This window comes from Medicago sativa, chromosome 3 (genome assembly GCF_051527215.1).
Source record: "Medicago sativa cultivar Bolivia chromosome 3, Bolivia_mono, whole genome shotgun sequence".
NCBI lineage: Eukaryota > Viridiplantae > Streptophyta > Magnoliopsida > Fabales > Fabaceae > Medicago > Medicago sativa.
Genome location: NC_140751.1, coordinates 11,733,735 through 11,754,948, shown reverse-complemented (window position 1 = coordinate 11,754,948; position 21,214 = coordinate 11,733,735). Strand labels below are relative to the sequence as shown.

The 21,214-nt window shown below is 34.2% G+C and overlaps 2 protein-coding genes across 2 annotated transcripts; one reads left to right on the top strand and one right to left on the bottom strand.

Annotated features, from left to right (window-relative positions):
• Positions 1-2,301: 2,301 nt before the first annotated feature.
• Positions 2,302-5,707, bottom strand: SRR1 (sensitivity to red light reduced protein (SRR1)). The gene is made up of 2 exons (XM_085750834.1): positions 5,562-5,707; positions 2,302-3,388 (listed from the first exon to the last, which is right to left on the bottom strand). The coding sequence occupies exon 2, from the start codon at positions 3,327-3,329 to the stop codon at positions 2,496-2,498; it is 834 nt and encodes a 277-aa protein (XP_085606960.1). The 5' UTR covers positions 3,330-3,388; positions 5,562-5,707; the 3' UTR covers positions 2,302-2,495.
• A 9,949-nt stretch (positions 5,708-15,656) lies between these two features.
• On the top strand, positions 15,657-17,361 carry LOC146935740 (FBD-associated F-box protein At4g10400-like). Its single transcript, XM_085750833.1, has 2 exons — positions 15,657-16,883; positions 16,978-17,361. Exons 1-2 carry the CDS (start codon positions 15,798-15,800, stop codon positions 17,158-17,160), a joined length of 1,269 nt encoding a protein of 422 aa, XP_085606959.1. The 5' UTR covers positions 15,657-15,797; the 3' UTR covers positions 17,161-17,361.
• Positions 17,362-21,214: the final 3,853 nt, after the last annotated feature.

Below are 21,214 nucleotides of genomic sequence, written 5' to 3'. Positions count from 1 at the left end.
TTCAAATCTTGACTTCAAAAACTTGTGACTACTCAAACATTTTCCTCATTTACTTACATACTTTTTTTATTATTTCTCATGAGCTTATCCAATGAAAATTAATAAATTTAAATCACTATTGAACATTAAATACATATACTTTTTTCAATTGAAATTCATATAGTTGTAATGCTAACTATGGGAATCAATTTTCTCCATTAAGTATAAGCTATTATAACTTACATAACCATATGAGATTCTTCTTCTTCTTCTTCTTTTTTTAAAAAAGTAATAATTTCAGACCAACATAAGTGGATAATAATTTTTTTTTAAAAAAGAAGTAGGTAACAATTATTTGTGTGACAAAATAGTAGATAACATTTTATAAAAAAAAAAAATACAATAATATTAGGTAACTTGGAATGGTCTTGTATGTCATGCTTGAGCTTTTGTATTGACTTATTGACTAATATTGTAATTGAAGGAAGATATTTTATTTTTTTTGGGTCAAATGGTTCAACAATGTTGCACGAGTACCCGAATCAATAAATAAAGTACTAAATCGAATCTTAAAAATTGAATGGATTCACATGATCTCAGGCATGATATAATGTGGACCAGGTCTTATTTTTTTCATTTGAATTAAATCTAAATTTAAAATCCGCCTAATTATTTTTTTTTTTGAAGCATAATCCGCCTAATTATTTAATGACTCCAAAAATTGAATGAAACACATGATAGTTGTGTTTTGTGTTTCATCTTTTCCTTAGGATCGTATTCAATATTCATCTCCCAAATGTATTTTTAAATTTAAATAAAGAAATTGCTCAAAAAAAAAAATTAAATGAAGAGACATCATTAAAATTCAATTAACATATACTATCGGATTTGACTCTTTCTAGTCTCACCCCATATAATTCTAGTTACACCTAAATTTATTTAAAATTTTACAATAATACCAAAATTGTCCTCTTCATGTAAATTTTTAAAAACCCTTCTTTCATTATCATTCTAAACCCTCCCCCCTTTTTCACCCACAAACCACCATGGATATGCAATCAATACCTACTAAAATTGCCAATTAAATCAACATCTCCTCCATTGATACGTACTCGATTCATACAAGTAAGTGAATTTCATAAATTTCTCCGAGTTTCTATTTATCGTTTGCTCTATGATTTATTTGATGTTGTTAATTTTACCATGGATGTTTATCGTTATTGTTAATTTCACGGTTGTCTGTCGATTTGTTTGATTTAATTTTACGTAGAAGGGTAACATAATTTACGTTTACATAGGTCTCACGTGAATTTAGTTTACGTACACATTCTAAAGAGGAATAACATACACGTAAACTCAGTTTACATGAACTTAAGTAAACTCAGTTTACATAAACTGTGTAAACTAAGTTAGTTTACTTAACTTATGTAAACTCAGTTTACATAGTGTATGTAAACTCAACTTACATAAACTACGTAAACTGTGTAAACTCTAATTGTAAACTCAGTTTACACATTGTATGTAAACTCAGTTTACATAAACTATGTAAACTTAATTTACATAAACTGTGTAAACTCAATTTTCGTAGTGTATGTAAACTCAGTTTACATAAACTACGTAAAATGAGTTTACATAAACTACGTAAACTCAGTTTACATAAACTGTGTAAAATCAGTTTACGTTAGTTTACTTAACTTATGTAAATTCAGTTTACATAAACTACGTAAACTTAGTTTACATAAACTGTGTAAACTCAGTTTACGTAGTGTATGTAAACTCAGTTTACATAAAATAGTTTATTTTAATTAAAGGGTATATTAGTAATTTTGGAGTGTAACTTAGATTATTTGGGGTGTGGGTAGTATCTATCATCGGATTTTCTATTGTGTTGTGTGCATTCTTACACACGTTCGATAGAACACTATAAACAGCCATTTGTAAGCTAAGAAACTCAACCTCACTCCAACTAATAAAACAACAACTAGTAGTAACAAATAATATTTTTCTCTTTTTTAAAAGAAACTTTGTTTTCTATTGTTGAAAACTTTTTTAAATTAGAGGTACAAAAAGGACCTCGGCTGAAGGGGTGATGGAACAATCACACAGAATTTAATTTGGTTTAAACTAATTTGCAATAAGGACTTGAGGAATCGTGGCTTTCCCTTAACTAATTGAGCTCCCAGCTCAGAAACAAACCCCACAATTTTTCGACAGTGAATAATTCTTAAATAAAAATTAGAGTAAATAAAATAAAAAATTAATGACATCTTACACTTCTAAAATGATTTATCCTTCCATAAGGACGGATAAAAAGAGTAAGAGAGAATAATGGAGGTTTCAAAAATATAGACCAGACCTATCATTTCACACATTGTTTTACATTATCCCTTAGGCATAAGAGTCAAATTTCAAAGACTTTGGAGAAAAAGAATAAAAATGTAAGAGTTCTAACAATTTCTTGAACAACAATATACCAAAGTGGTGTACAACAAACTATTGATTGAGTTAAAACTCCGTCAAGAATTGATAAGTTGCAGCTCTGTCTCATGAACAGGGCTGAAAAAGTGCCAACTTGAATCATGGAATGCATTGTAATAATCATCAGAAATTATTTCGATTTTGACTTCGTTTGTGAAACTTCGGGCAGCCAAGATATGCCCTACCAAGTACATAACAGGTGAGGTCTTACATAAGGACACATGCTGCTCGTATGCTTCAAAGCTGTTCCCGAATAATACCATGTTTTTTAAGAGATTCGGCTTCCAATTCGCCCGCAACAGATTGCAATATAACTCTGCTTCGCAGTGGGGCATGAAGAACATTGTTGGCTTTAGAGCTTCTCGCTTACCGTGCTCGTTTATGGACATGACGGAACAACCAAGTGCTTCCAAAACATGGGACTCAGTTACAGAGAGAATAGGGTCAAACACTTCTATGCTTCCAATCCAATTAAAATCTCTTTTCATCAACATTGCAATGCTAAGTTGCAAACATGGGGGTTCATACAATTCAATGCTGCCAATACCATAAATAACCATTTGCATAGTTGTCTCTGATCCTAAAACCTTAGGGATGTAATCTAAAACTGATGTTTCAATCTGATCTCTGAAAGTTTGATAGAACTGAGAATTCTCAATCTTGCTAATATATCTTTCCATTTTCTGCATTAATGTTTTTTCTCTGCCTGGATCTGTCTGAGAATCTGTCGGAGCCCACTGTTCTTGTTTTTCTTCTAAAATTTTAACCTCGGGAGCCTTTCTCTTTTGTCTTTCACGACGGGGTAAAACAACTGTCCAGTCTTCATCTGTTGTACAATTACTATTTATGAGAGTTTTTGCTGAAGATGCCATTCAGATACAAAAAATCTCTTTATTTTTCTTTTTTCTTTCCTGATTTACTGCTTCAAAATCTGAATGCAACACAGAAAATTTTGGATTAAACTACATGGTAATAGTGTTAGGCTTCCCATGCTTGGTCATACGAAAGAAACAGTTAAATGAATCCATATTACCAGTAACTAGTTATGTCAATAAATGATCGTGTAAAAGAGCAGTGTATTTAATTTTACTACACTACATGCTACAGGGCTGTTATAGCCGCTATTTGACAACACTTTATACTAAATAGCCTATTGCAGATCAATAGTTATTTGTTCAAATTTTGTTCCGCTGTAGCCACTATTTGACAACAGTTCCAATACGCTACTTACCATTCAAGATAAAGATCAAATTTGTGAATGCAGACTATAAAATAGGCAAAAACACACATGTGTATATTATGCAAATTTGATAATATCAGGAAATACAATCTAAGAAACGGTTGTCACAAGGCAAACCAATAGACATACTCAACTGGTTGGGGTCCATATCTCAATCTAGCCAGATGTATTAAGTTCCATTAGCGGGAAAGCCCAAAAATGTAATTAACAATAGACGGGAGTTGAAAAAGTAATCGAAGTCGGAAAGAACTTCAGCTAATATGCCAATGCCACTAACCTGTTTGTATTAAACTTCATAATATCTGACAGAACCTAGTTTAGAAGGAGAAAATGTATATTACAGCAGCACAAAGAGTCCAACAAGCTCTTAGAGGGTGCTACTTCCTCCGTAATATTCTCACTTTTAACAACATATTTCACAAAATGCATTTTCAATGCAGTGCCTCTCCTTTTATTCATCTTCTAACAGAAACTACTTACCACCCCCCAAAGAATTCCTGTGTTTTTCACTATCACAAAGACACTTACTTTACATGCTCAGTTCTCCCTAACACCACCCAAGACTGAGTTTTTTTCAACACTACCCATGTACTGATCTCCTACGCTAAGTAACACCCAAGGTTGTCATTTACAAAATCGTAGAAAATAGCAGTTTGTTCAAATTCTTCTATGATATAATGTTTTGATTCTCCTATAGCCACTATTCGACAATACGTTGTACTGGATTAAGCTTATGAAAAAGAGCTTATGCAAATAAATAAGCTTTTATGTTAATTCATAAGATCTTACCAACAAATATTGTATATTCATAGCTTTTTTTTTTCATAAACTACCTTAGCAAGTTTATAAATAATACATTAATGCTTATTTATTTGCACAAGCTGCTTTACATAAGCTCTAAAATAAGTCAATCCAAACGGACCCTAAATCACAGAACAACACCAGCTTGTTAAAATTCCACTGTGCTATAGTTGTGATTTGACATCACAGCTAGCACCATCACATCGGATTGAAGGTGTGTCCAATGTCTGACACACACATCTCACTTTTATTTTTCCAAGTTATATTACCTCTCTTCTAGGGTACTGCTTCCTCCCTTATTCTCTTTTTTAACAAAATATTTCACAAAATGCATTTTATTCATCTCATAACAGAAACTACCTACCACCCCCAATACATTCCTACTTTTCCACTATCACAAAGACATTTATTTCCATGCTCGGTTCTCTCCTATCCCCCACCAAAGTGAGTTGTTTTCAACACTACCATAACACTGATTTCTTAAGCTATGTAGCACCCAGTGTTGTCAATCACAAAAAACATGATAGGATCCATGATAATAACAAAAAAATGACTCAAGCCAGGTATATTGTATTAGCAAGTTACTAATTGTATAGATAAAGATTGTATGAATGAAAATATAAGCAACTTCTCCTTATAATATCTGTAGTTTCTTCCTTGAATTGAGTCATATCAAATCAAAACAGTGGTTTGTAAAAATTCCTCTTGGCATTAATCAGGGACTAAAATAATAATTAATACTGTTTGATGCAATTGTACAAATAAACCACGATGCACAATAAGCAATTACTATCATATACAGACAATTTTCCAAACTCTATAACAATTAACTTATATTTTTTTAACAACTTATAATATTAATGAAACAAAACAAACAAAGCCACGGCACTGGCATTAGCAAAAAAGCCATGGCATATTTCGATGCATTCAAAAAAGCCATTAACAATTCTCAATCCACATTCCCCAATTCTAAAACCCTAAAAAAATTCCCAATTCTCACTTCTAAAAACCTAAAACAAGCAATTGGAGAATGAATGAGAAATTAGAGAATTAATTGGCTTACCTTGACTTAGAGTGAGTGAGAACTGTGAGAGAGATACTGGATTTGAGGAAGAGAGAAGAAGAAGAAGAAGATGCTGCTGAGAGTGGAGAAGAGAGAGTCATTGACTGGGTTTGTTTGTTGTTTGTGAGAAGATTCAGAAGAAGAAGAAGGTGATTTGTTTGTGAGAAGAGGAGAAAGTGGCGCGATTTGTGTTTCTCAGAGGAGAGACGAGCAGACACGCGAAGTGAGAGAGAGAGTGAAGAATAGTTCACAGCTATGTGAGTCAAAATAAAAATATAAAAAGGGAAAAACTTATTTATATTTTTAGCCCCTGCAAACATGGATCATTTGAAGTTTGATCCTGGTATTTATTAATTAATTCAAACAGCCACTTAAAATTTAGTCTCTCAACTCAATTAATGACTGCCACATCACTGGTTAGCTGACGTGGCATAGCTGAGTGGTTAACAGACTTGCTGACTCATCAAAAGATAGCGTGAACGAACCAAAATGCCCTTGAAGGGCTTAACCAAACGCGAAATGACTATTATACCCCTTTCCTTCTTATCTTCCACTACCACCAATTGCATCCATCTTCTTCTTCTCAGTCGGACGGTTCATTTTTCAAAATCGGTTAACTTGACTAACAAGCACAATCATACCCAAATCCTTAAAACTACCCGTATGACTAATGTCACAATGCTTAACCCACAAATCATTCATGCATAGAAATTATTTGTTAAAACACTCAGCCCAAAAAAGATTAGGATTACCTTCAAAAGCACTAACAATATCATCATCATCATCATCATCGATCTCAGCTAAAACCCATTCGTTTTTGCTCCAAACACCAGACCCATAAGGTCATGTAGTTTTACCGACGCGTGAATCTAAGAGGTTACACCAATATGGGCCGCCGAATTTCTTTAAGGCAGTTAGGTCGTGTTGAACGTCGAGAAAATCGCTGGATTGAGATCGGTAGACGATCTCGTCGAGAGAGTAGGATTCAGTGAGGAGGTGTGGTTGTTGAGATTGTTGGGATTTGATAGTGAAGTGAGTGGGTTTTGGTGATTTGGGAAGATAATAATATGGTTTTGTTTTGGTGTTGATGTAGAAAGGTAAAGATTGGAACAGAGATGTTATTGTTGAAGAAGCCATGGAATTAGTTGGTTACTAAGTAATCATTCACTCACACTTTACGAAATGAAGAAGAGTGTGAGAAGGGTTTGAGGGAACGACGAAAAAGATGGTTAAGGGTTTGAGACGAGCTTCCATGGTGGAAGATGGTGATGAAAAAAATGAGAGTGTGAGAATGAAGATGAAGTTGGCGGTGATGGAAGAGATGGATGCAATTGGTGGTGGTGGAAGAGAGGAAGAAGGAAGGGGTATAATAGTCATTTTGGCGTTTGGCTGAGCCCCTTACGGGCATTTTGGTCCGTTCACACTATCTTTTGATGAGTTAGCAAGCCTTTTAACCACTTAGCAATGTCATGTCAGCTAATCAGTGAAGTGGCAGGACTAAATTTTAAGTGATAACATTTACAGTGACAATTTGAAATAATTAGTAAGTACAGAAACCAAACTTCAAACGAGCCATATTTGCAGGGGATAAAAGTATAAATAAGCCAAAGGGAAATGTTAAAAGTGTCATTGAGGCATTGATTAAGAGCATACAAATAGAAATGCTGTGTTGGGTCTCTGTCCTCCGCACCACCGTCCCTTTCTCTCCTTCGCTGGCGGGTGGTTTGCAGATCTGTTTCTGGACCTTTTCCATTTGTACTTGTGGTGAAGGAGTGCATTGCTGTCGTCATAAAGTAGCGTGGTTGTGTAGTTTTCAGTTTTAGTGGTGGTTTTCGTGGGTGTTGGTGAATCTAGTGGCGGTGTTGGTGGTGGTCTGTGGCAGTAGTTTTGGATCCAGATCTAGATATGAATCTTCTTTTTTTGGCTGGAACTGGTTTTGGTTGTTGTCATTTCCATCCCAACAGTGATTTGTTTCTTCCAAGAGAGAAATCGGATGCTATCACGTCTGCAACTTGTTGGACTGCTAAGGTGTTAGTAAAACAATGAAATCACCTTCGGAATTTCATGGAGGTGAAAGGATGTTATCACGTCTGCTTCCAAGTTGAGGTGATGCCAAGTCTCAAAGGGACAGACAATTTCATGGAGATGACAGAATGATACGGTGAATTTATGTGGTCCTTACGGACAACACAAGTTGGAGTAAAGATTGAGAGACCACGTGTTACTTTGTGTATCACAAAGTTAAACATTTTGTATTAAAGTAAGCAGCAACAATGTGATAGGAACGGGATGCCATGCCCATGCCCCATAGGAATCACGTGTTACTACCACTCAATCATCTCCCATTCCATTACTCTTGCTTCTTTGAGTTACGTATGTTATCTTTGTGATGTGGTTGGATTTGGTGACTTACTTGCACCATCATGGCCATTGGCATCGTTTTGATCTGCCGTTACGCTATCTATTGGGGGTTCTTGTTGCTTTTTGGCTTGGCTGTTTTTTACTCCAGCGACGGACGCCTTATCCTGGTCACCGACGGTGGCACATTTATGATCTAGGTTGTGTTTCTGCTTCAGACCGGCGTTGCTGCCCGTGTTTTGTTGTTGGGTTTCATCTTCTTCTAGACTGTGTTTGTGTTGATGCCTGTTTTTCATGGTGAGATAGTTTTGGTGGCGTTGCTCTGTCTCTATCGCCAGTGGTGGTGATGCGCGGTGCTGATGCAGTGATAGTGGAGGTTATTTAATTGTGGTGGGGGTGGTGATGCGTGGTGCTGGTGAAGTGTGGTGGGGGTGATGATGTGTGGTGGTGGTTGGTGTTTTAAGTGAGGAGGTGGGAGCTTGTTGGGGTGATTTCCTTTAGAAGCAACCTCTGTTACACGGGTCCATGTTCGTCGTCACTAGCTCTTGTTTTGTGCTTTTTGGGTGGTTTAGGTGTTTACGAAGTTTGGAGGGTGTGTGTCACGTTATGTTGAGCCTTTTCCTTTTTATTTGTTTGTTGTTTAAACTTCGTATGCCATGTCTTTCGTCTTACATATTGTGTGCTGGTTTTCGGTGGGCCTATTCATTTGGCTTCGAGACCGGGAGTCGGGGTCTAGCTGCAATCTTTGTTTTGACTTGATTTGGTTTTTCTCTGGTGTACCGGGGCGAGGGGTGCCCTGCTAATTTGGTACTATAGTCTGGTGGACCGATCACTTTTGATTCGAGATCAGGAGTCAGTTCTTTGACTCAAGTTGGTTTTTGGGCTTTGTGTTGTGCTCTTTCGGTGGTTCGGAGGTCGCGAGGTCTGTGATAGCTGCATGATCCTTCGGTTAGGTGCTCTTCGAAATGTGGCTCATCTTGGGTGTTGAGGTATGGGAGTTTTATTTTGAGGGCGTTTCTTGTGGGAGAGTAGTGACGATGAGCGGTGGTGGATACCGTGTTTACAATGTTTTTTTTTTTGAGTCTGTTTTAGGTGGTGAAGTGTTTTGGTGGGTTTATCTTCAGGGGTGTTTTTAGGTGGTTATGGTGTACCGTCTATATGCGGCACCATTTGTATCTTGTTTCGTCCATACCTTGCGTCTTGCGAGGGTGGCGTTTAATAATATTTGCCGATTCAAAAAAAAATGTTGTCGAATTCAATGCAAACATACTAATTTTGGTTTCCTTAATAAATGCCCTTAGGACATTTGTCTACATAACCCAAATAGAAATTAGGTTGTAATCTGGTGTGGCTATAGCCACAAGTTTTGCTTTCCTCCGTTTACTTTCTTCCATTTAATGTTCATGAGAAAGATAGACACATATGATAACTTTGAGGGATCCACTTAATTACTAATCTACATATGTGTTTATCTCTCTTATAAATGGACAAGAGGAAAATAAATGGAGGTAAACCAAACTTTACCGCCACACTCAGTAATACGATGGGTCTGTCTCTGACAATAATATCGATATAACAACTATTTGACATTGACATGTGTGTTTACTTTACCGCCACACTCAGTAATACGATGGGTCCGTCTCTGACAATAATATCAATATAACCACTATTTGACATTGACATGTGTGTTTACATTCAATCACTTCTATTTTTTTTTAAATCATCATCGGTTTCTACATGTTGTGATTGGTGTCATATCCTTAATAGTTTTAATTCCCTTCAAGTAAAAATATTTTATTTTAGAGTAAATTACACTCCCCTCCTCTCAAAGATGCTTGAATTACACTTCCCTCCCCTCTTATGTTAAAATATACACTCCCCTCCCCTCTTATTCAAAATATATTAGAAAATATTTCACTCCCCTCCCCTAAGAGAAGCTTGAATTACATTACCCTCCCCTCTTATGTTAAAATCTACACTTTAATCCCTCAATAATTTTTGTATTTCTAATAATCTAGCAAAAAATAAAATATATAACACATTTCCAAAAAAAAAAAAATATTACGGGTCTATTTTAATATAATCAAAATTTGAATACATATATTTCGCTATTTTTTATTCACAATTTCATTAACATATAGTTATAAACCCTAATATAAAATATGAAACAACCCGAAATAAAATTAAAAATGTGAAAAATTACTAAAGACAATAAAATATGGTTATTTAAAAGTTAATTTTATACTCTAAAATATAAAATAAATAGAAAAATATTTAAATGTAATTATTATTGACATTTAAATTATAAAGAAATAAATTTATTTTTCTTAAATGGTGGTTCAAAATTATTATATATCTTAAATATATTTATTTAAATTAAAATAGATTAAAGTGTAGTGCATCGTATAGGGGAGAGGAATATAATTTTTTCTTTTCAAGATAGGGGAGTGTATATTTTAACATAAGAGGGGAGGGGAGTGTAATTCAAGCATCTTTGAGGTGAGGGGACTGTAATTTACTCTTTATGTTATAAATTGTGTAATTAAGAGTGAATAACACATATTTTATGTTATAAATTGCGCAATTAAGAGTAAATTTTTGCAAGACAATCGGAAAATTAAGAAGAAGAAAAAGGAAAACCCAGAGGGATTTATCGCTTATAGGTTGTAACTTATTCACTCTTTTTTATGTCTTTTCTGTATTAGTTTTTCAAAATTATCTATTTGCTAAAATATGATTGGATTTAAATATAAGTGTAGATAATTTGTACATTAACATTGAATATTAATTACATTCTAGATTTATTACTTCAATAAAATCAAATTAATAATTTATAATTTACAAACTTTAAAACTTTAGCTTAATTTATCAATTTTTACTAAGTTTACATATTAAAAAAAATTATTAATAATTGTTAAATTAGTTGATAAATTTTTTTTAAAAAAAATTAGTATTTTTTTAATAAAAATCGAATGTAAATGCTAATAGTGGGTCGGTCCAAAGTTTGTTGGACGAATCTGGCCCAGTACAACTTTTTGATTGGCCAAATGGGAGAGGATAAAAAACCGAAAATTTCTCTTCTCCCATTAAGTTTTGCTCACTCCCAACTAAAAAGTCAAATGTAACCCTTGCGTGACTTAAGTCACGCTCGATACTTTCAGCGTGAGTTAACTCACTCAGGTTGTAACCCAAAGTGACTTAACTCACTCAGGTTGTAACCCAAAATTATTTAACTTACGCATGTTGTAACCTGGAGTGACTTAACTCACACATGTTGTATCATTCCTACGTGACTTAAGTCACGTGGGTGTATTTTCGTCAGTTTGTATGGGAGTGAGCAATTTTGGATGGGAGAAGAGCAATTTTGGAAAAACCAACTGTGTTTGGGCTCTCTATTTTGAGGCCCGATCCGACCCAAAATAATGTCTTGATGGACCGACCCATTTTCTCTAAGTGAATCATTACTTTGGTATAATTTTTGAAGTGTGTCATTATTTTAGTGTTATTTTTTTAACAAAGTAAAATAATTTCAATTTATAACAAATAGTCGTTTACTCATCCAGACGAAAAATAACATTTCTTCTAAATTTTACAATCCAAATGCGGAAAAAATATTTCTTTGTTGGGGTATATTTTTTTATGATTCAAAATGATAAAATGAAGGGTAAATTCTTAGGTACCTTGAAGTTTAGTTGGGTACGGTATTGCGTAGGTAAAAAAAATTAACTTTTGAATTTATTTTAATAAAAATTAATATAAAAATACAATAACTCATGTGTTTTTAATAAAAATCAATATAAAAATATAACAACTTAAATGTTTTTATATTTAACGGGAAGCACTTGGGTGACATAATGTCACCGTGACATTAAATCTGGGCCACACAACACATACAACACATCTGGGCCACACAACACAACACCTTCGTGTGGCCCAGATTTAATGTCACGGTGACATTATGTCACCCAAGTATTTTTCCTTGGAGTTGGTTTGAAAAGATCGTAAAATACATAATTGAAAAAAGAAAATAAATAATATACATTGATTCATATAAGTATATAACATTTGTACATAATTGAAAATATTCTCCAATTAATTCTGAATAAACGTTAATATTTGCAACATTTTTTTTTATAAAGAAAACTCGGTATCCAATCCAAACACTAACTAATGACTAATCCGAAAGGTAATACTTTTTTTTTAATCGATATGTGATTTAAGAACCGACTAATCCTAAGAGTAATACTTAGGACACTTTAGATAAGATAAGAGTATTTACAAGCTCAATTTGTCAAAACTCAGTGGAGATCTCCATCCACATCTCAGCACCATCCTTGCAGGACTTTCTCCTTATCATTGGATCTCCAAATAGAGACGTCTCCACATGATCAATATGATTCCTTACAAAATACAAATCGCATAACCACCGATGGTAAAACTGAACAAAACCCTAATTATATATATGTGCGCGCGTGCATGCTAATTAAATAATCCACAATTTTTTTTCCAAAAAAAAGAGAAAGAAAAGAAAATACGACAATCAACAAGTTACCAAGACCAATTCAAGCTACGTGACTTAATTGCCTTTTTTTTTCCATCTCTTACGCCCATGTTTTTATTTCATTGTAATTGTATGCATATGAATCTATTTATTTTATTTAATGAGCTGTTGATTGTGGGTTCACGATGGAGTCGATAATTATCATGATTGATGTTCCAAACGAAGAGCATGTTCATCAACTATGAACCTTCTTATGGTCATGTTTTCACATAATCAAAACTACTTTTTGTATACATTCATTGATTAACAAGATTATGGTCCACCATGACAACCACTAAAGAAGACGATGAAAATACTAATGTGACGTCAAAATGTGATCTATAGAAAAATATTTCGTAATTTATCATAAATAATGTTGTCTTTACTATTTTCCAAGACTACCAAGATTGTTTACATTCATTGATTAACAATATTATGGTCCACCAAAAAGAAGAATATTTAATTTTATATCAAAGAAGAGGACTGTTCGATTGTTGAATAGCGAGAATAGCAAGCCTCCATTGTTGAATATCTAAGCTTTGCGGTTGATTTTTGTTTGGGAAGAGATTGAAAGCAACAACGATTTTTATTCCTTTAAAAAAACAACGACTCTTATAGCTGCATAAATGGTACAAGGGAAGCCACGCTTGAGAAGAAGGGAGAAGGAAAGATGCAGTTTTTGGGTTGCAACTGGAGGAGAAATAGAAGCCACGCTTGAGAAGATAGGGAAATTAATCACATGGTTTTAGTATGTTTTAAAACTGAAAGCCTCTTAGCCGTTGGATTTAATCGGATGGTTGTTAATTACTCCTCTCATCTCTCACTATAACAACTCCTCTCACTTGATATGCCCTCTATATATACGTTAATAATATAACAGTAGTTTATATCCAAAACCCCTGAATTCCCAAAACCCTGATCCTATAACCATCTGCTCCGTTCGCCTTGCGACCTGCTCTCTCCCTGAAATTGCACCTTCGGCCGACAAACTTCGACGGTACCGATTTTCATTCTTGTTCTTATTTCTGGTACTGATCTTTGCTACTGAATTTGTTCTTACTATTGCTGCTGTTATGTTATTGAATTTCCTTCATCTTATTTTTCTATCAATCAATAATAAAACATATGATTATCGGTGGAATGCTAAAAACTGAATGGCTTAAATGACCCCCTTGTTAGATGATTGTTGTCCGTCTCTCACATTTCCCTTATTCATGTTATTTGATTTGGCTTAAATTCCATTCTTATCGTTTTCTCTTGCTAAAATTCAATGGAAAATTATTTTAAGGTCTGTTACACAAAATCAATCAATATTTGTAAATATAATTTATAATTTTCATTGATTGTTAAGAAATATTTGTTTAATTACTAAATATAATATTTTATTTCACTATTACACAATAAACTAATTTTTTGACAAAATCAACAATATACTATTGATTTCCATTAATTATTTTTAACTGGCTTATGTACTTCGACAAGGAAGAGGGTCTCTAAACAATGATTGAACCGTCATAATATTCCTAAAGACTTAGACGCCCTCTAGAAAGGCTCAGACGCCCTCCAGAAGGGCTGTTGAGGTCTAGGCGCGTCCTCCTTAGGACGCCGCCTTCCTTAGCTTCCAGAAGCTTCCAGAGACCGCCTAAAGTACATAAATACCCCCGTTGCTTTGGAGCCAAGCAACCGAAACCCAAGCTCATAGCAGGCTATAAATACTACTCTTGAGATCATTCTCAAGGCATAATCAGTCTAAGCCCTAGACTACGATACTTAACCGTAGTATCCCTTACCGTACTTTTTTGCAAGTACAGTTGTTTGATTAATCATACAAAATTTGCTGAGCACTACTTTTGAAAAGGTACTTCCTCTTACTTTATAACTGTTCTATCTTCACCGTCGACACCGAATACCACATCAATATATTTATTGCAAGGGCGTGGCTATCTGTGTGAATTTATATGCTAAGTGTTATATCGTAAATCCTAAAACGGCCCGTATTTTGATGCTTATTCATTACCTTCCTTTCCGATTCAGTTTTAGATTTGTATCATGGGGTTAAATTTAATCTCATTGTTATGCTTGCTTGTTCTTTTATTACATCAATTAATGATTGATTACCTCTGTTGATTATCATGATTTTATATCATAGAATAAAATGCTTTACGTACTTAAATTGTGCACTTTCATGGTGACAACATGCATCATTCAAGAAACGAAAAAAATACATTGATGTAATTAGTTGATGGTGAAACTTTCACACCATGACTAATGGAATAGGAATGCTTGCATTGAGTGGGAGGAAACAAAATTTAACATTAATGAGTGAAGACAGTTTATAATTGAGACCAGAACCAGACTATAGTATCTATAAAAAAAAATGCTTCCTTTTAGTAGACTATTCAGCTCAGAACTTTTAAAATTCCTCCAATAAAGAAACTTGCACTGTCTCAAATCTACCACATTGGGAGGAAACTCTTAGATTGCAACTTAGAGAGCGTTCACCTAAAGAATTTGTGCTTAGGTATAAGAACTTAGATATAAGACCTGATGTATAAGTTGTTTCTTCAATGAAAACTATTCTAAGAAAAAGCACAAAACTATTCTAAGAAATAACATTAAGTGCATGTATGTTTGGTATCTCGGTGGGTTTTCTTGGATTCCGGTATCTCGGTGGGTTTTCTTGGATTCCAAACATGCACTTAAGTGTATGAGACGGTGATTCTATGAAAACCCACCGTACGTGGTAACTAGAAGCAATACTTCCTTTGTCACAAGACTAAAGATTTAAACACATACATCAAAATTCATATTATTTGATTATTTCCTAATTCAATTCATTCTTCCTTTATAATATTTTTCTATAATGTGTGTGTCCAATGTGGAACTTTTGCAAAATACAGTATGTATGTTAATATTTGATGAACCACATGTTTTCAGTGTCAATGTTCACGTACATGTTCTAATTTTATTAAAACGTACAACGGACACAGAGCGTACCTACTATGTATACCCTTCACATACCGAATTCTTCGGAAGTTACGAATCGCATATCCGTACTCGTACCATGTGACTATGGTTTCACTTCCTTTTGCTTATTTTGATGAAGTAGTTGATTGATTGATTATCATCAGTGTTTGTTTCCAGTCATTTGTCTTGTCTTTCATTCTCCAACTATGGATTGGTGATGTCTGTTTTGTTATTTATTACATGCAGGGAGGCAGGTTTCTAAAAAATTAATTAATTTTACTCGGCTAAGCTTAATATCATTGGAGTGGGAATACAAGAGTGCCATACAAAATTGATTCATTCAATCAACAAAGAAAGAAACTTAACTATCTATGGCACAAACGACAACAGGAACAGACAGGATCAGCGATCTACCGGATGAAATAATCCGTCATATCCTCTCATTTTTGCCCTCCTCACAAATTGCCCTCACAAGCCTTCTCTCAAAGCGATGGAATCCGTTATGGCTAACAATTCCAAATGCAGACAGAATCAGCGCTTTACCCGTCGAACTACTATGTCGTATCCTGTCTCGTTTGCCCACAAAACAAATCTTCGTCACGTCCCTTCTCTCAAGGCGCTGGAGACCACTGCGTAAAAGAATTCTCGATGTCAAGTTGGATGACACAGAAGATGACCATGACCAAGACGCCTATAATCGTTATTTAAGGATGGTGTACTCCTTTATCTTTGAGAGACAGCTTCGTATCAAAACGTTAACTATTTTGTCTGCGTCTCGCTTCTGCAACACTACCGCGTTACTTCGTTTGCTTTGCCCTGTAAGCTATGGGTTTATTGATCATCTCGATCTCACTTTTTTGCAGCACTCTTCCACTGGCCCCATTTACTTGCCACGTCCCATTCTAACTTATTCACCTCTTGTTGTTTTGAACTTGAATGGGAATGGGGTCTTAACTATACACCATGTTCATAAATATCTTACTCATTTGCCCAAACTCAAAAAACTTCACATGACAAAGGTTCGTTTTCGAAAGCTTAAATATCTTATTAAGATTCTCTCTGTATGTTCAGTTCTCGAGGATTTACTCATAAAAAATGTCAGCACCCATGATGATAATGATACTCTTGATGCTCTTGCTAAACAAACAGACGAGTTATTAGAACCCTTCCCCAATTTGCTCAAAGCCCACATTTCTGACTCTTCTTCTATTTCTTCTTTTTTTCCCTTGAAATTGTTTTACAATGTGGAGTTTCTACGCGCACAAGTAGCGGTACGAACACCCTTGAATTTGTTTTACTATGTCTCGCCAGTACAGACAACTCAGTTTTTCAATTTAACTCATGTGGAGCTTAGCTTTGAGAAAGAGGATGAGGAATATTATTATTATTATCGTTGGGATTGGTTGAAGAAGTTCATCCACGCCTGCCCCTCTCTTCAAAGTATTGTAATTCATAAGGTTTGTTAACTTTAGCATGTTAACAGCAACTTTTGTTTTATCTTTGCATCAGTTATTTCTTTATGTAATTTTTTGTTTGGTTTATTGGTGTCAGATCGGAGGAGGAGGAGGAGGAGGAGGAGGAGGAGGTTATGGATTAAGCGTTGATGATCATAATTCATTGCATCCACAATTTGTACCCAACTGCAATGCCTTTGATCACTGCAACAAGTCTTCTTTTTTAGAAATTTTGGAGGCAAGGAAAGTGAGCTTTGCAGAAATAAGCAACTCCAAATGATCAAAGAATTACCCCTTTATTGGATTTAATTTAGTATGCTACTAGAAAATTACTACACCTTTTTATCTTAATCTTAACTATAGTTATTTTTATCTTATTTTGCCAATATTGCAATTTATTGAAGTTGATAATAACTCTTAACAAAAGCAAAATATGTCTTGTAGTCTTTTAAGTTTAATTATACCAGATTATTCCTTCAAATTTTGTCTCAAATAAATCTTTTAAGTCTTACTGGATGACGCTATTATCATTTTTCAAACATTTCATGACAAAAACATGCATGTCTGAGACGTGACATGAATGAGATTGGTCACTTATTATATACACGTATTCATTTTTCATCTTCTACATGTAACTCTTGTCTATTTTAACTTAATCTTAACTTTACAAAACTATATTATAGGTAATTTATCTTATTTATTTGTAACACTTTGGTTTTTTATCTTCTTCTTTTTTCATTTAGGACATTTGGGACATTTCAGTTTTTGAGTTATTAATTAAAAATATTTTATTTTAGTTTTTATTAAATAATAATTTTTTTTTATTAAATAATAAATTAAATGATAATGATGTGAATATTAGGTAGAAATGATGTGTGATGTACCCAAAAAGATATTAAGAAGGTTTAAGTTAAAATCAATTTTCAAAAAAGAATTTTGCTCTTTACCCAAATGGTTTCGCTCATTCCCAAAGTAAAAGTCAAATTTGCCTCGACGTGAGTTAACTCACGCAGCGTGAGTTAAGTCACGCTTTAGATACAGCAGCATGAGCTGCACGTGAGTTAACTCACGCCTTAAGTAATTCAAATGGATTGATAATATGAACTAACTTGCTTCCGATTCACACCAATTGCTTTCTTCCACTTGCCTATGCTACCTTTCCATACGTTTCCACATAAGATTGAGGTTGTTTGTTTTGTGGTGAACAAATGCGTCCCCACTTTCACAAAGAGTATTGTCAATTTGTGATTCATTATTCTTATTATTTTTTTGAAGAAATTCATTATTCTTATTATTACGATTACGAACGAACAAAAACAACAGGAAGTCGTTCATATTGTCGTTCCGAGATGAGGGACATCTCTGATTGGGAACTGCAGGAAGGTCGAATTGCAGTTTGACGTTTGAATTTTTCAAAGTTTTTCAAAGTGACTTAAGTCACGCAAATTTAACACTAGCGTGTCTTAACTCACGCTACTCATAGTGTGTTTTGGTGAACTAGCGTGACTTAAGTCACGCAACGTGACTTAAGTTGCGTTTGGTTTGCACTAGCGTAATTTAAGTCACGCTACTTGCGTTAAGTCACGTACCATTTTGTACTAGCACATGTTAAGTTGAGTAAGTGTAAAAAGGTCATTTACTTTGGGAATGAGCAAAACAGTTTGGGTAAAGAGCAGAATTCTTCAAAAAAACAACAATATTTGGGCTATCTATTTTGAGGCCCGATCCGGCCCAAAATAATGTCTTGATGGACCGACCCATTTTTTACATCGCTAAGTGTATCATTATTTTGGTATAGTTTTTTAAGTGTATCATTATTTTGGTATAATTTTTTTAGTCACGCCTTTGATACAGCAGCATGAGCTACACGTGCGTTAACTCACGCCTTAAGTAATTCAAATGGATTGATAATATGAACTAACTTGCTTCCGATTCACACCAATTGCTTTCTTCCACTTGCCTATGCTACGTTTCCATACGTTTCCACATAAGATTGAGGTTGTTTGTTTTGTGGTGAACAACTGCGTCCCCACTTTCACAAAGTATTGTCAATTTAACACTAATGTGACTTAACGCACGCTACTCATAGTGTGTTTTGGTGAACTAGCGTGACTTAAGTCACGCAACGTAAAATACAAATAAAAATTCTGCTCTTTACCCAAACAGTTTTGCTCACTCCTAAAGTAAAATACAAATATACCCATATGCATGTTAACATGCGTTACGTAAGTTAACTTACGCTAGTTGTAATGTTAACGCAGCTTAAGTCACGCTGCATGACTTAAGTTGCGTTGCGTGATGTTATTAGCCCAGACAGAACCTCATTCTGCCTCATTTTCATCAAACAACACACACAAATCTCAATTTTCTCTCAAATTACCCAACTCCAAAATTCCTTCAACTTCAAATCAAACAACACTACAACAACAAGAACAAGTAAGCTTTCACTTAAACTATGTTGTTATGATAAAAAAATTCACTTAATCTAGAATTTTTTTAGGTTTATTGTTTTGTTAAAATTTTAAATTTTTTTGCAAGAAATTATAGAATGCTACATGCAAATGACTTATAGTGTTTTATTCTTATGATGTTTAGATATTTGCATGATTATGTTAGATTTTTACACTTAGATTAGATTTTTTTAGATTTAGGGTTTGTTTAATTTTTGGTTATTTTGTTTTTTGCAATATATGATACAATGTTACATGCAAATGAGTAATATTGCTTAATTATTTTGATCTTTGCATGTTTATGTTGTAGTTATCATTTTTAGGGTTTATGTATAATTTGCACTCCAAGTGTTTGATGAAATGTTTGAATGAGTTTTTCATTGATTGTGTTTAATTTGTAATTGTGTAGATTTGAAGCAATGGCCAGGTGGATCGACGTTCATGCAAAATTCGACGACAGAGAAACTCAGAGGTTGAAGGTTTGGTGCCTTGATGTAACGTTAAGAGGTCTCAAGGATCAACTGAATGAATTCTACCAAGGAGTCAACCCCAGAGACACAAGGATGGTGCAAAATATTTTGTATAAACATTCAAAGCTCGACGAGGGGAGAGTATCATTCACTTGGGTGGAGTTAAAGAACGACGAAAACGTGACGAGCATGTTTTGGGAGCACACCAAGTTCCAGTGGATCGATATGCGGGTGACGTTGCTGAGATCAACTGAAGATATCATCAACAACTTGATTCCGCCAGAAGATCATCATTAGTTAGGGTAAGATGCATTCCAACTACAACATTTGTCTTACCTCTGAAATGGGGTAATTCAAATTTGCCAAACGGCGAGGACTCAAGCATTTCGCTCGGCATTCATGTTTTTCCTTTGAAAAGATTAAATTCTTGTTAGGCTGGTTTAGATGAAGGTATTAGGTGTCAAGGAATGGACCTCATTTCAGTGGCACTTGAATACCTTAATCTAAATCAAGCCTAACAAAAATTTATTCTTTTCAAAGGAAAGCATGAATGTCGAGCGAAATGCTTGAGTCCTGTTATTTGGCAAGTTTGAATTTACCCCATTTCAGAAACCACTTATTAAATCAAGGAATTTAAGTGGGAAGCTATCCACATGATTTAAAAAGTTAGGTGTAAGGGAAGTTTTTAACTTCAAATGATATTAAATAGGTTGACCCCATTTAAAAAAAACTACTCCCTCCGTTTCAAAATGAGTGTCGCTTTAGCCAAAAAAATTTGTTTCAAAATGAGTGTCGCTTTCAGTTTCCAATGCAATAATAACTTTTTCTTTTCAATTGTACCCTCCAATTAATACTCTGCACACTACTTCCAAAATATTGCTTTTAAAACTAACCAATAGTTAATAAGGATAATTTGGTAAAATAACCATTCTCTTTCTCTTAATCATTGCATTTCTTAATATGTGTGTAAACACCTAAAACGTCACTCATTTTGAAACGGAGGGAGTATTTATTAAAAGTAACTAGTGCTGTACCCGTGCATACGCACGGGTTGCGCCGTTGGCGCATTTTTTTTGCCAATGTTTATATTTTAATTGGGGAGTGTATAAGCAATGCAAATTTGTTAAAATAATTTTATTTGGCAGTAAATTTTATTTTATTTTTTTGGAAAAAGCAAGATTAGGACAAACTAAACTTATCAAAATTGAATATCATTGGTAGCTTTGTGAATAAGTAATTGGCAGATTTGTACCTATAATAAGTAAATAATTGGATTGGAAATGATTATAAATATTTTTTGCAGTCAACATGAGGGTTAATATTAAGTAAAATTGTTTATATAATTAGGTGAATTTCTGGGAACACAAAGGAAAAGGCAACTTTATTAATCAAGATATGTAAATGTGGAGTTCAC

Excerpts from the sequence above, each read along its gene's own strand:
- SRR1 (XM_085750834.1), bottom strand. The coding sequence starts at position 3,329 with ATGGCATCTTCAGCAAAAACTCTCATAAATAGTAATTGTACAACAGAT.
- LOC146935740 (XM_085750833.1), top strand. The coding sequence starts at position 15,798 with ATGGCACAAACGACAACAGGAACAGACAGGATCAGCGATCTACCGGAT. Across the intron at positions 16,884-16,977 it reads AAAGTATTGTAATTCATAAG|ATCGGAGGAGGAGGAGGAGG; the intron begins GTTTGTTAACTT and ends TATTGGTGTCAG.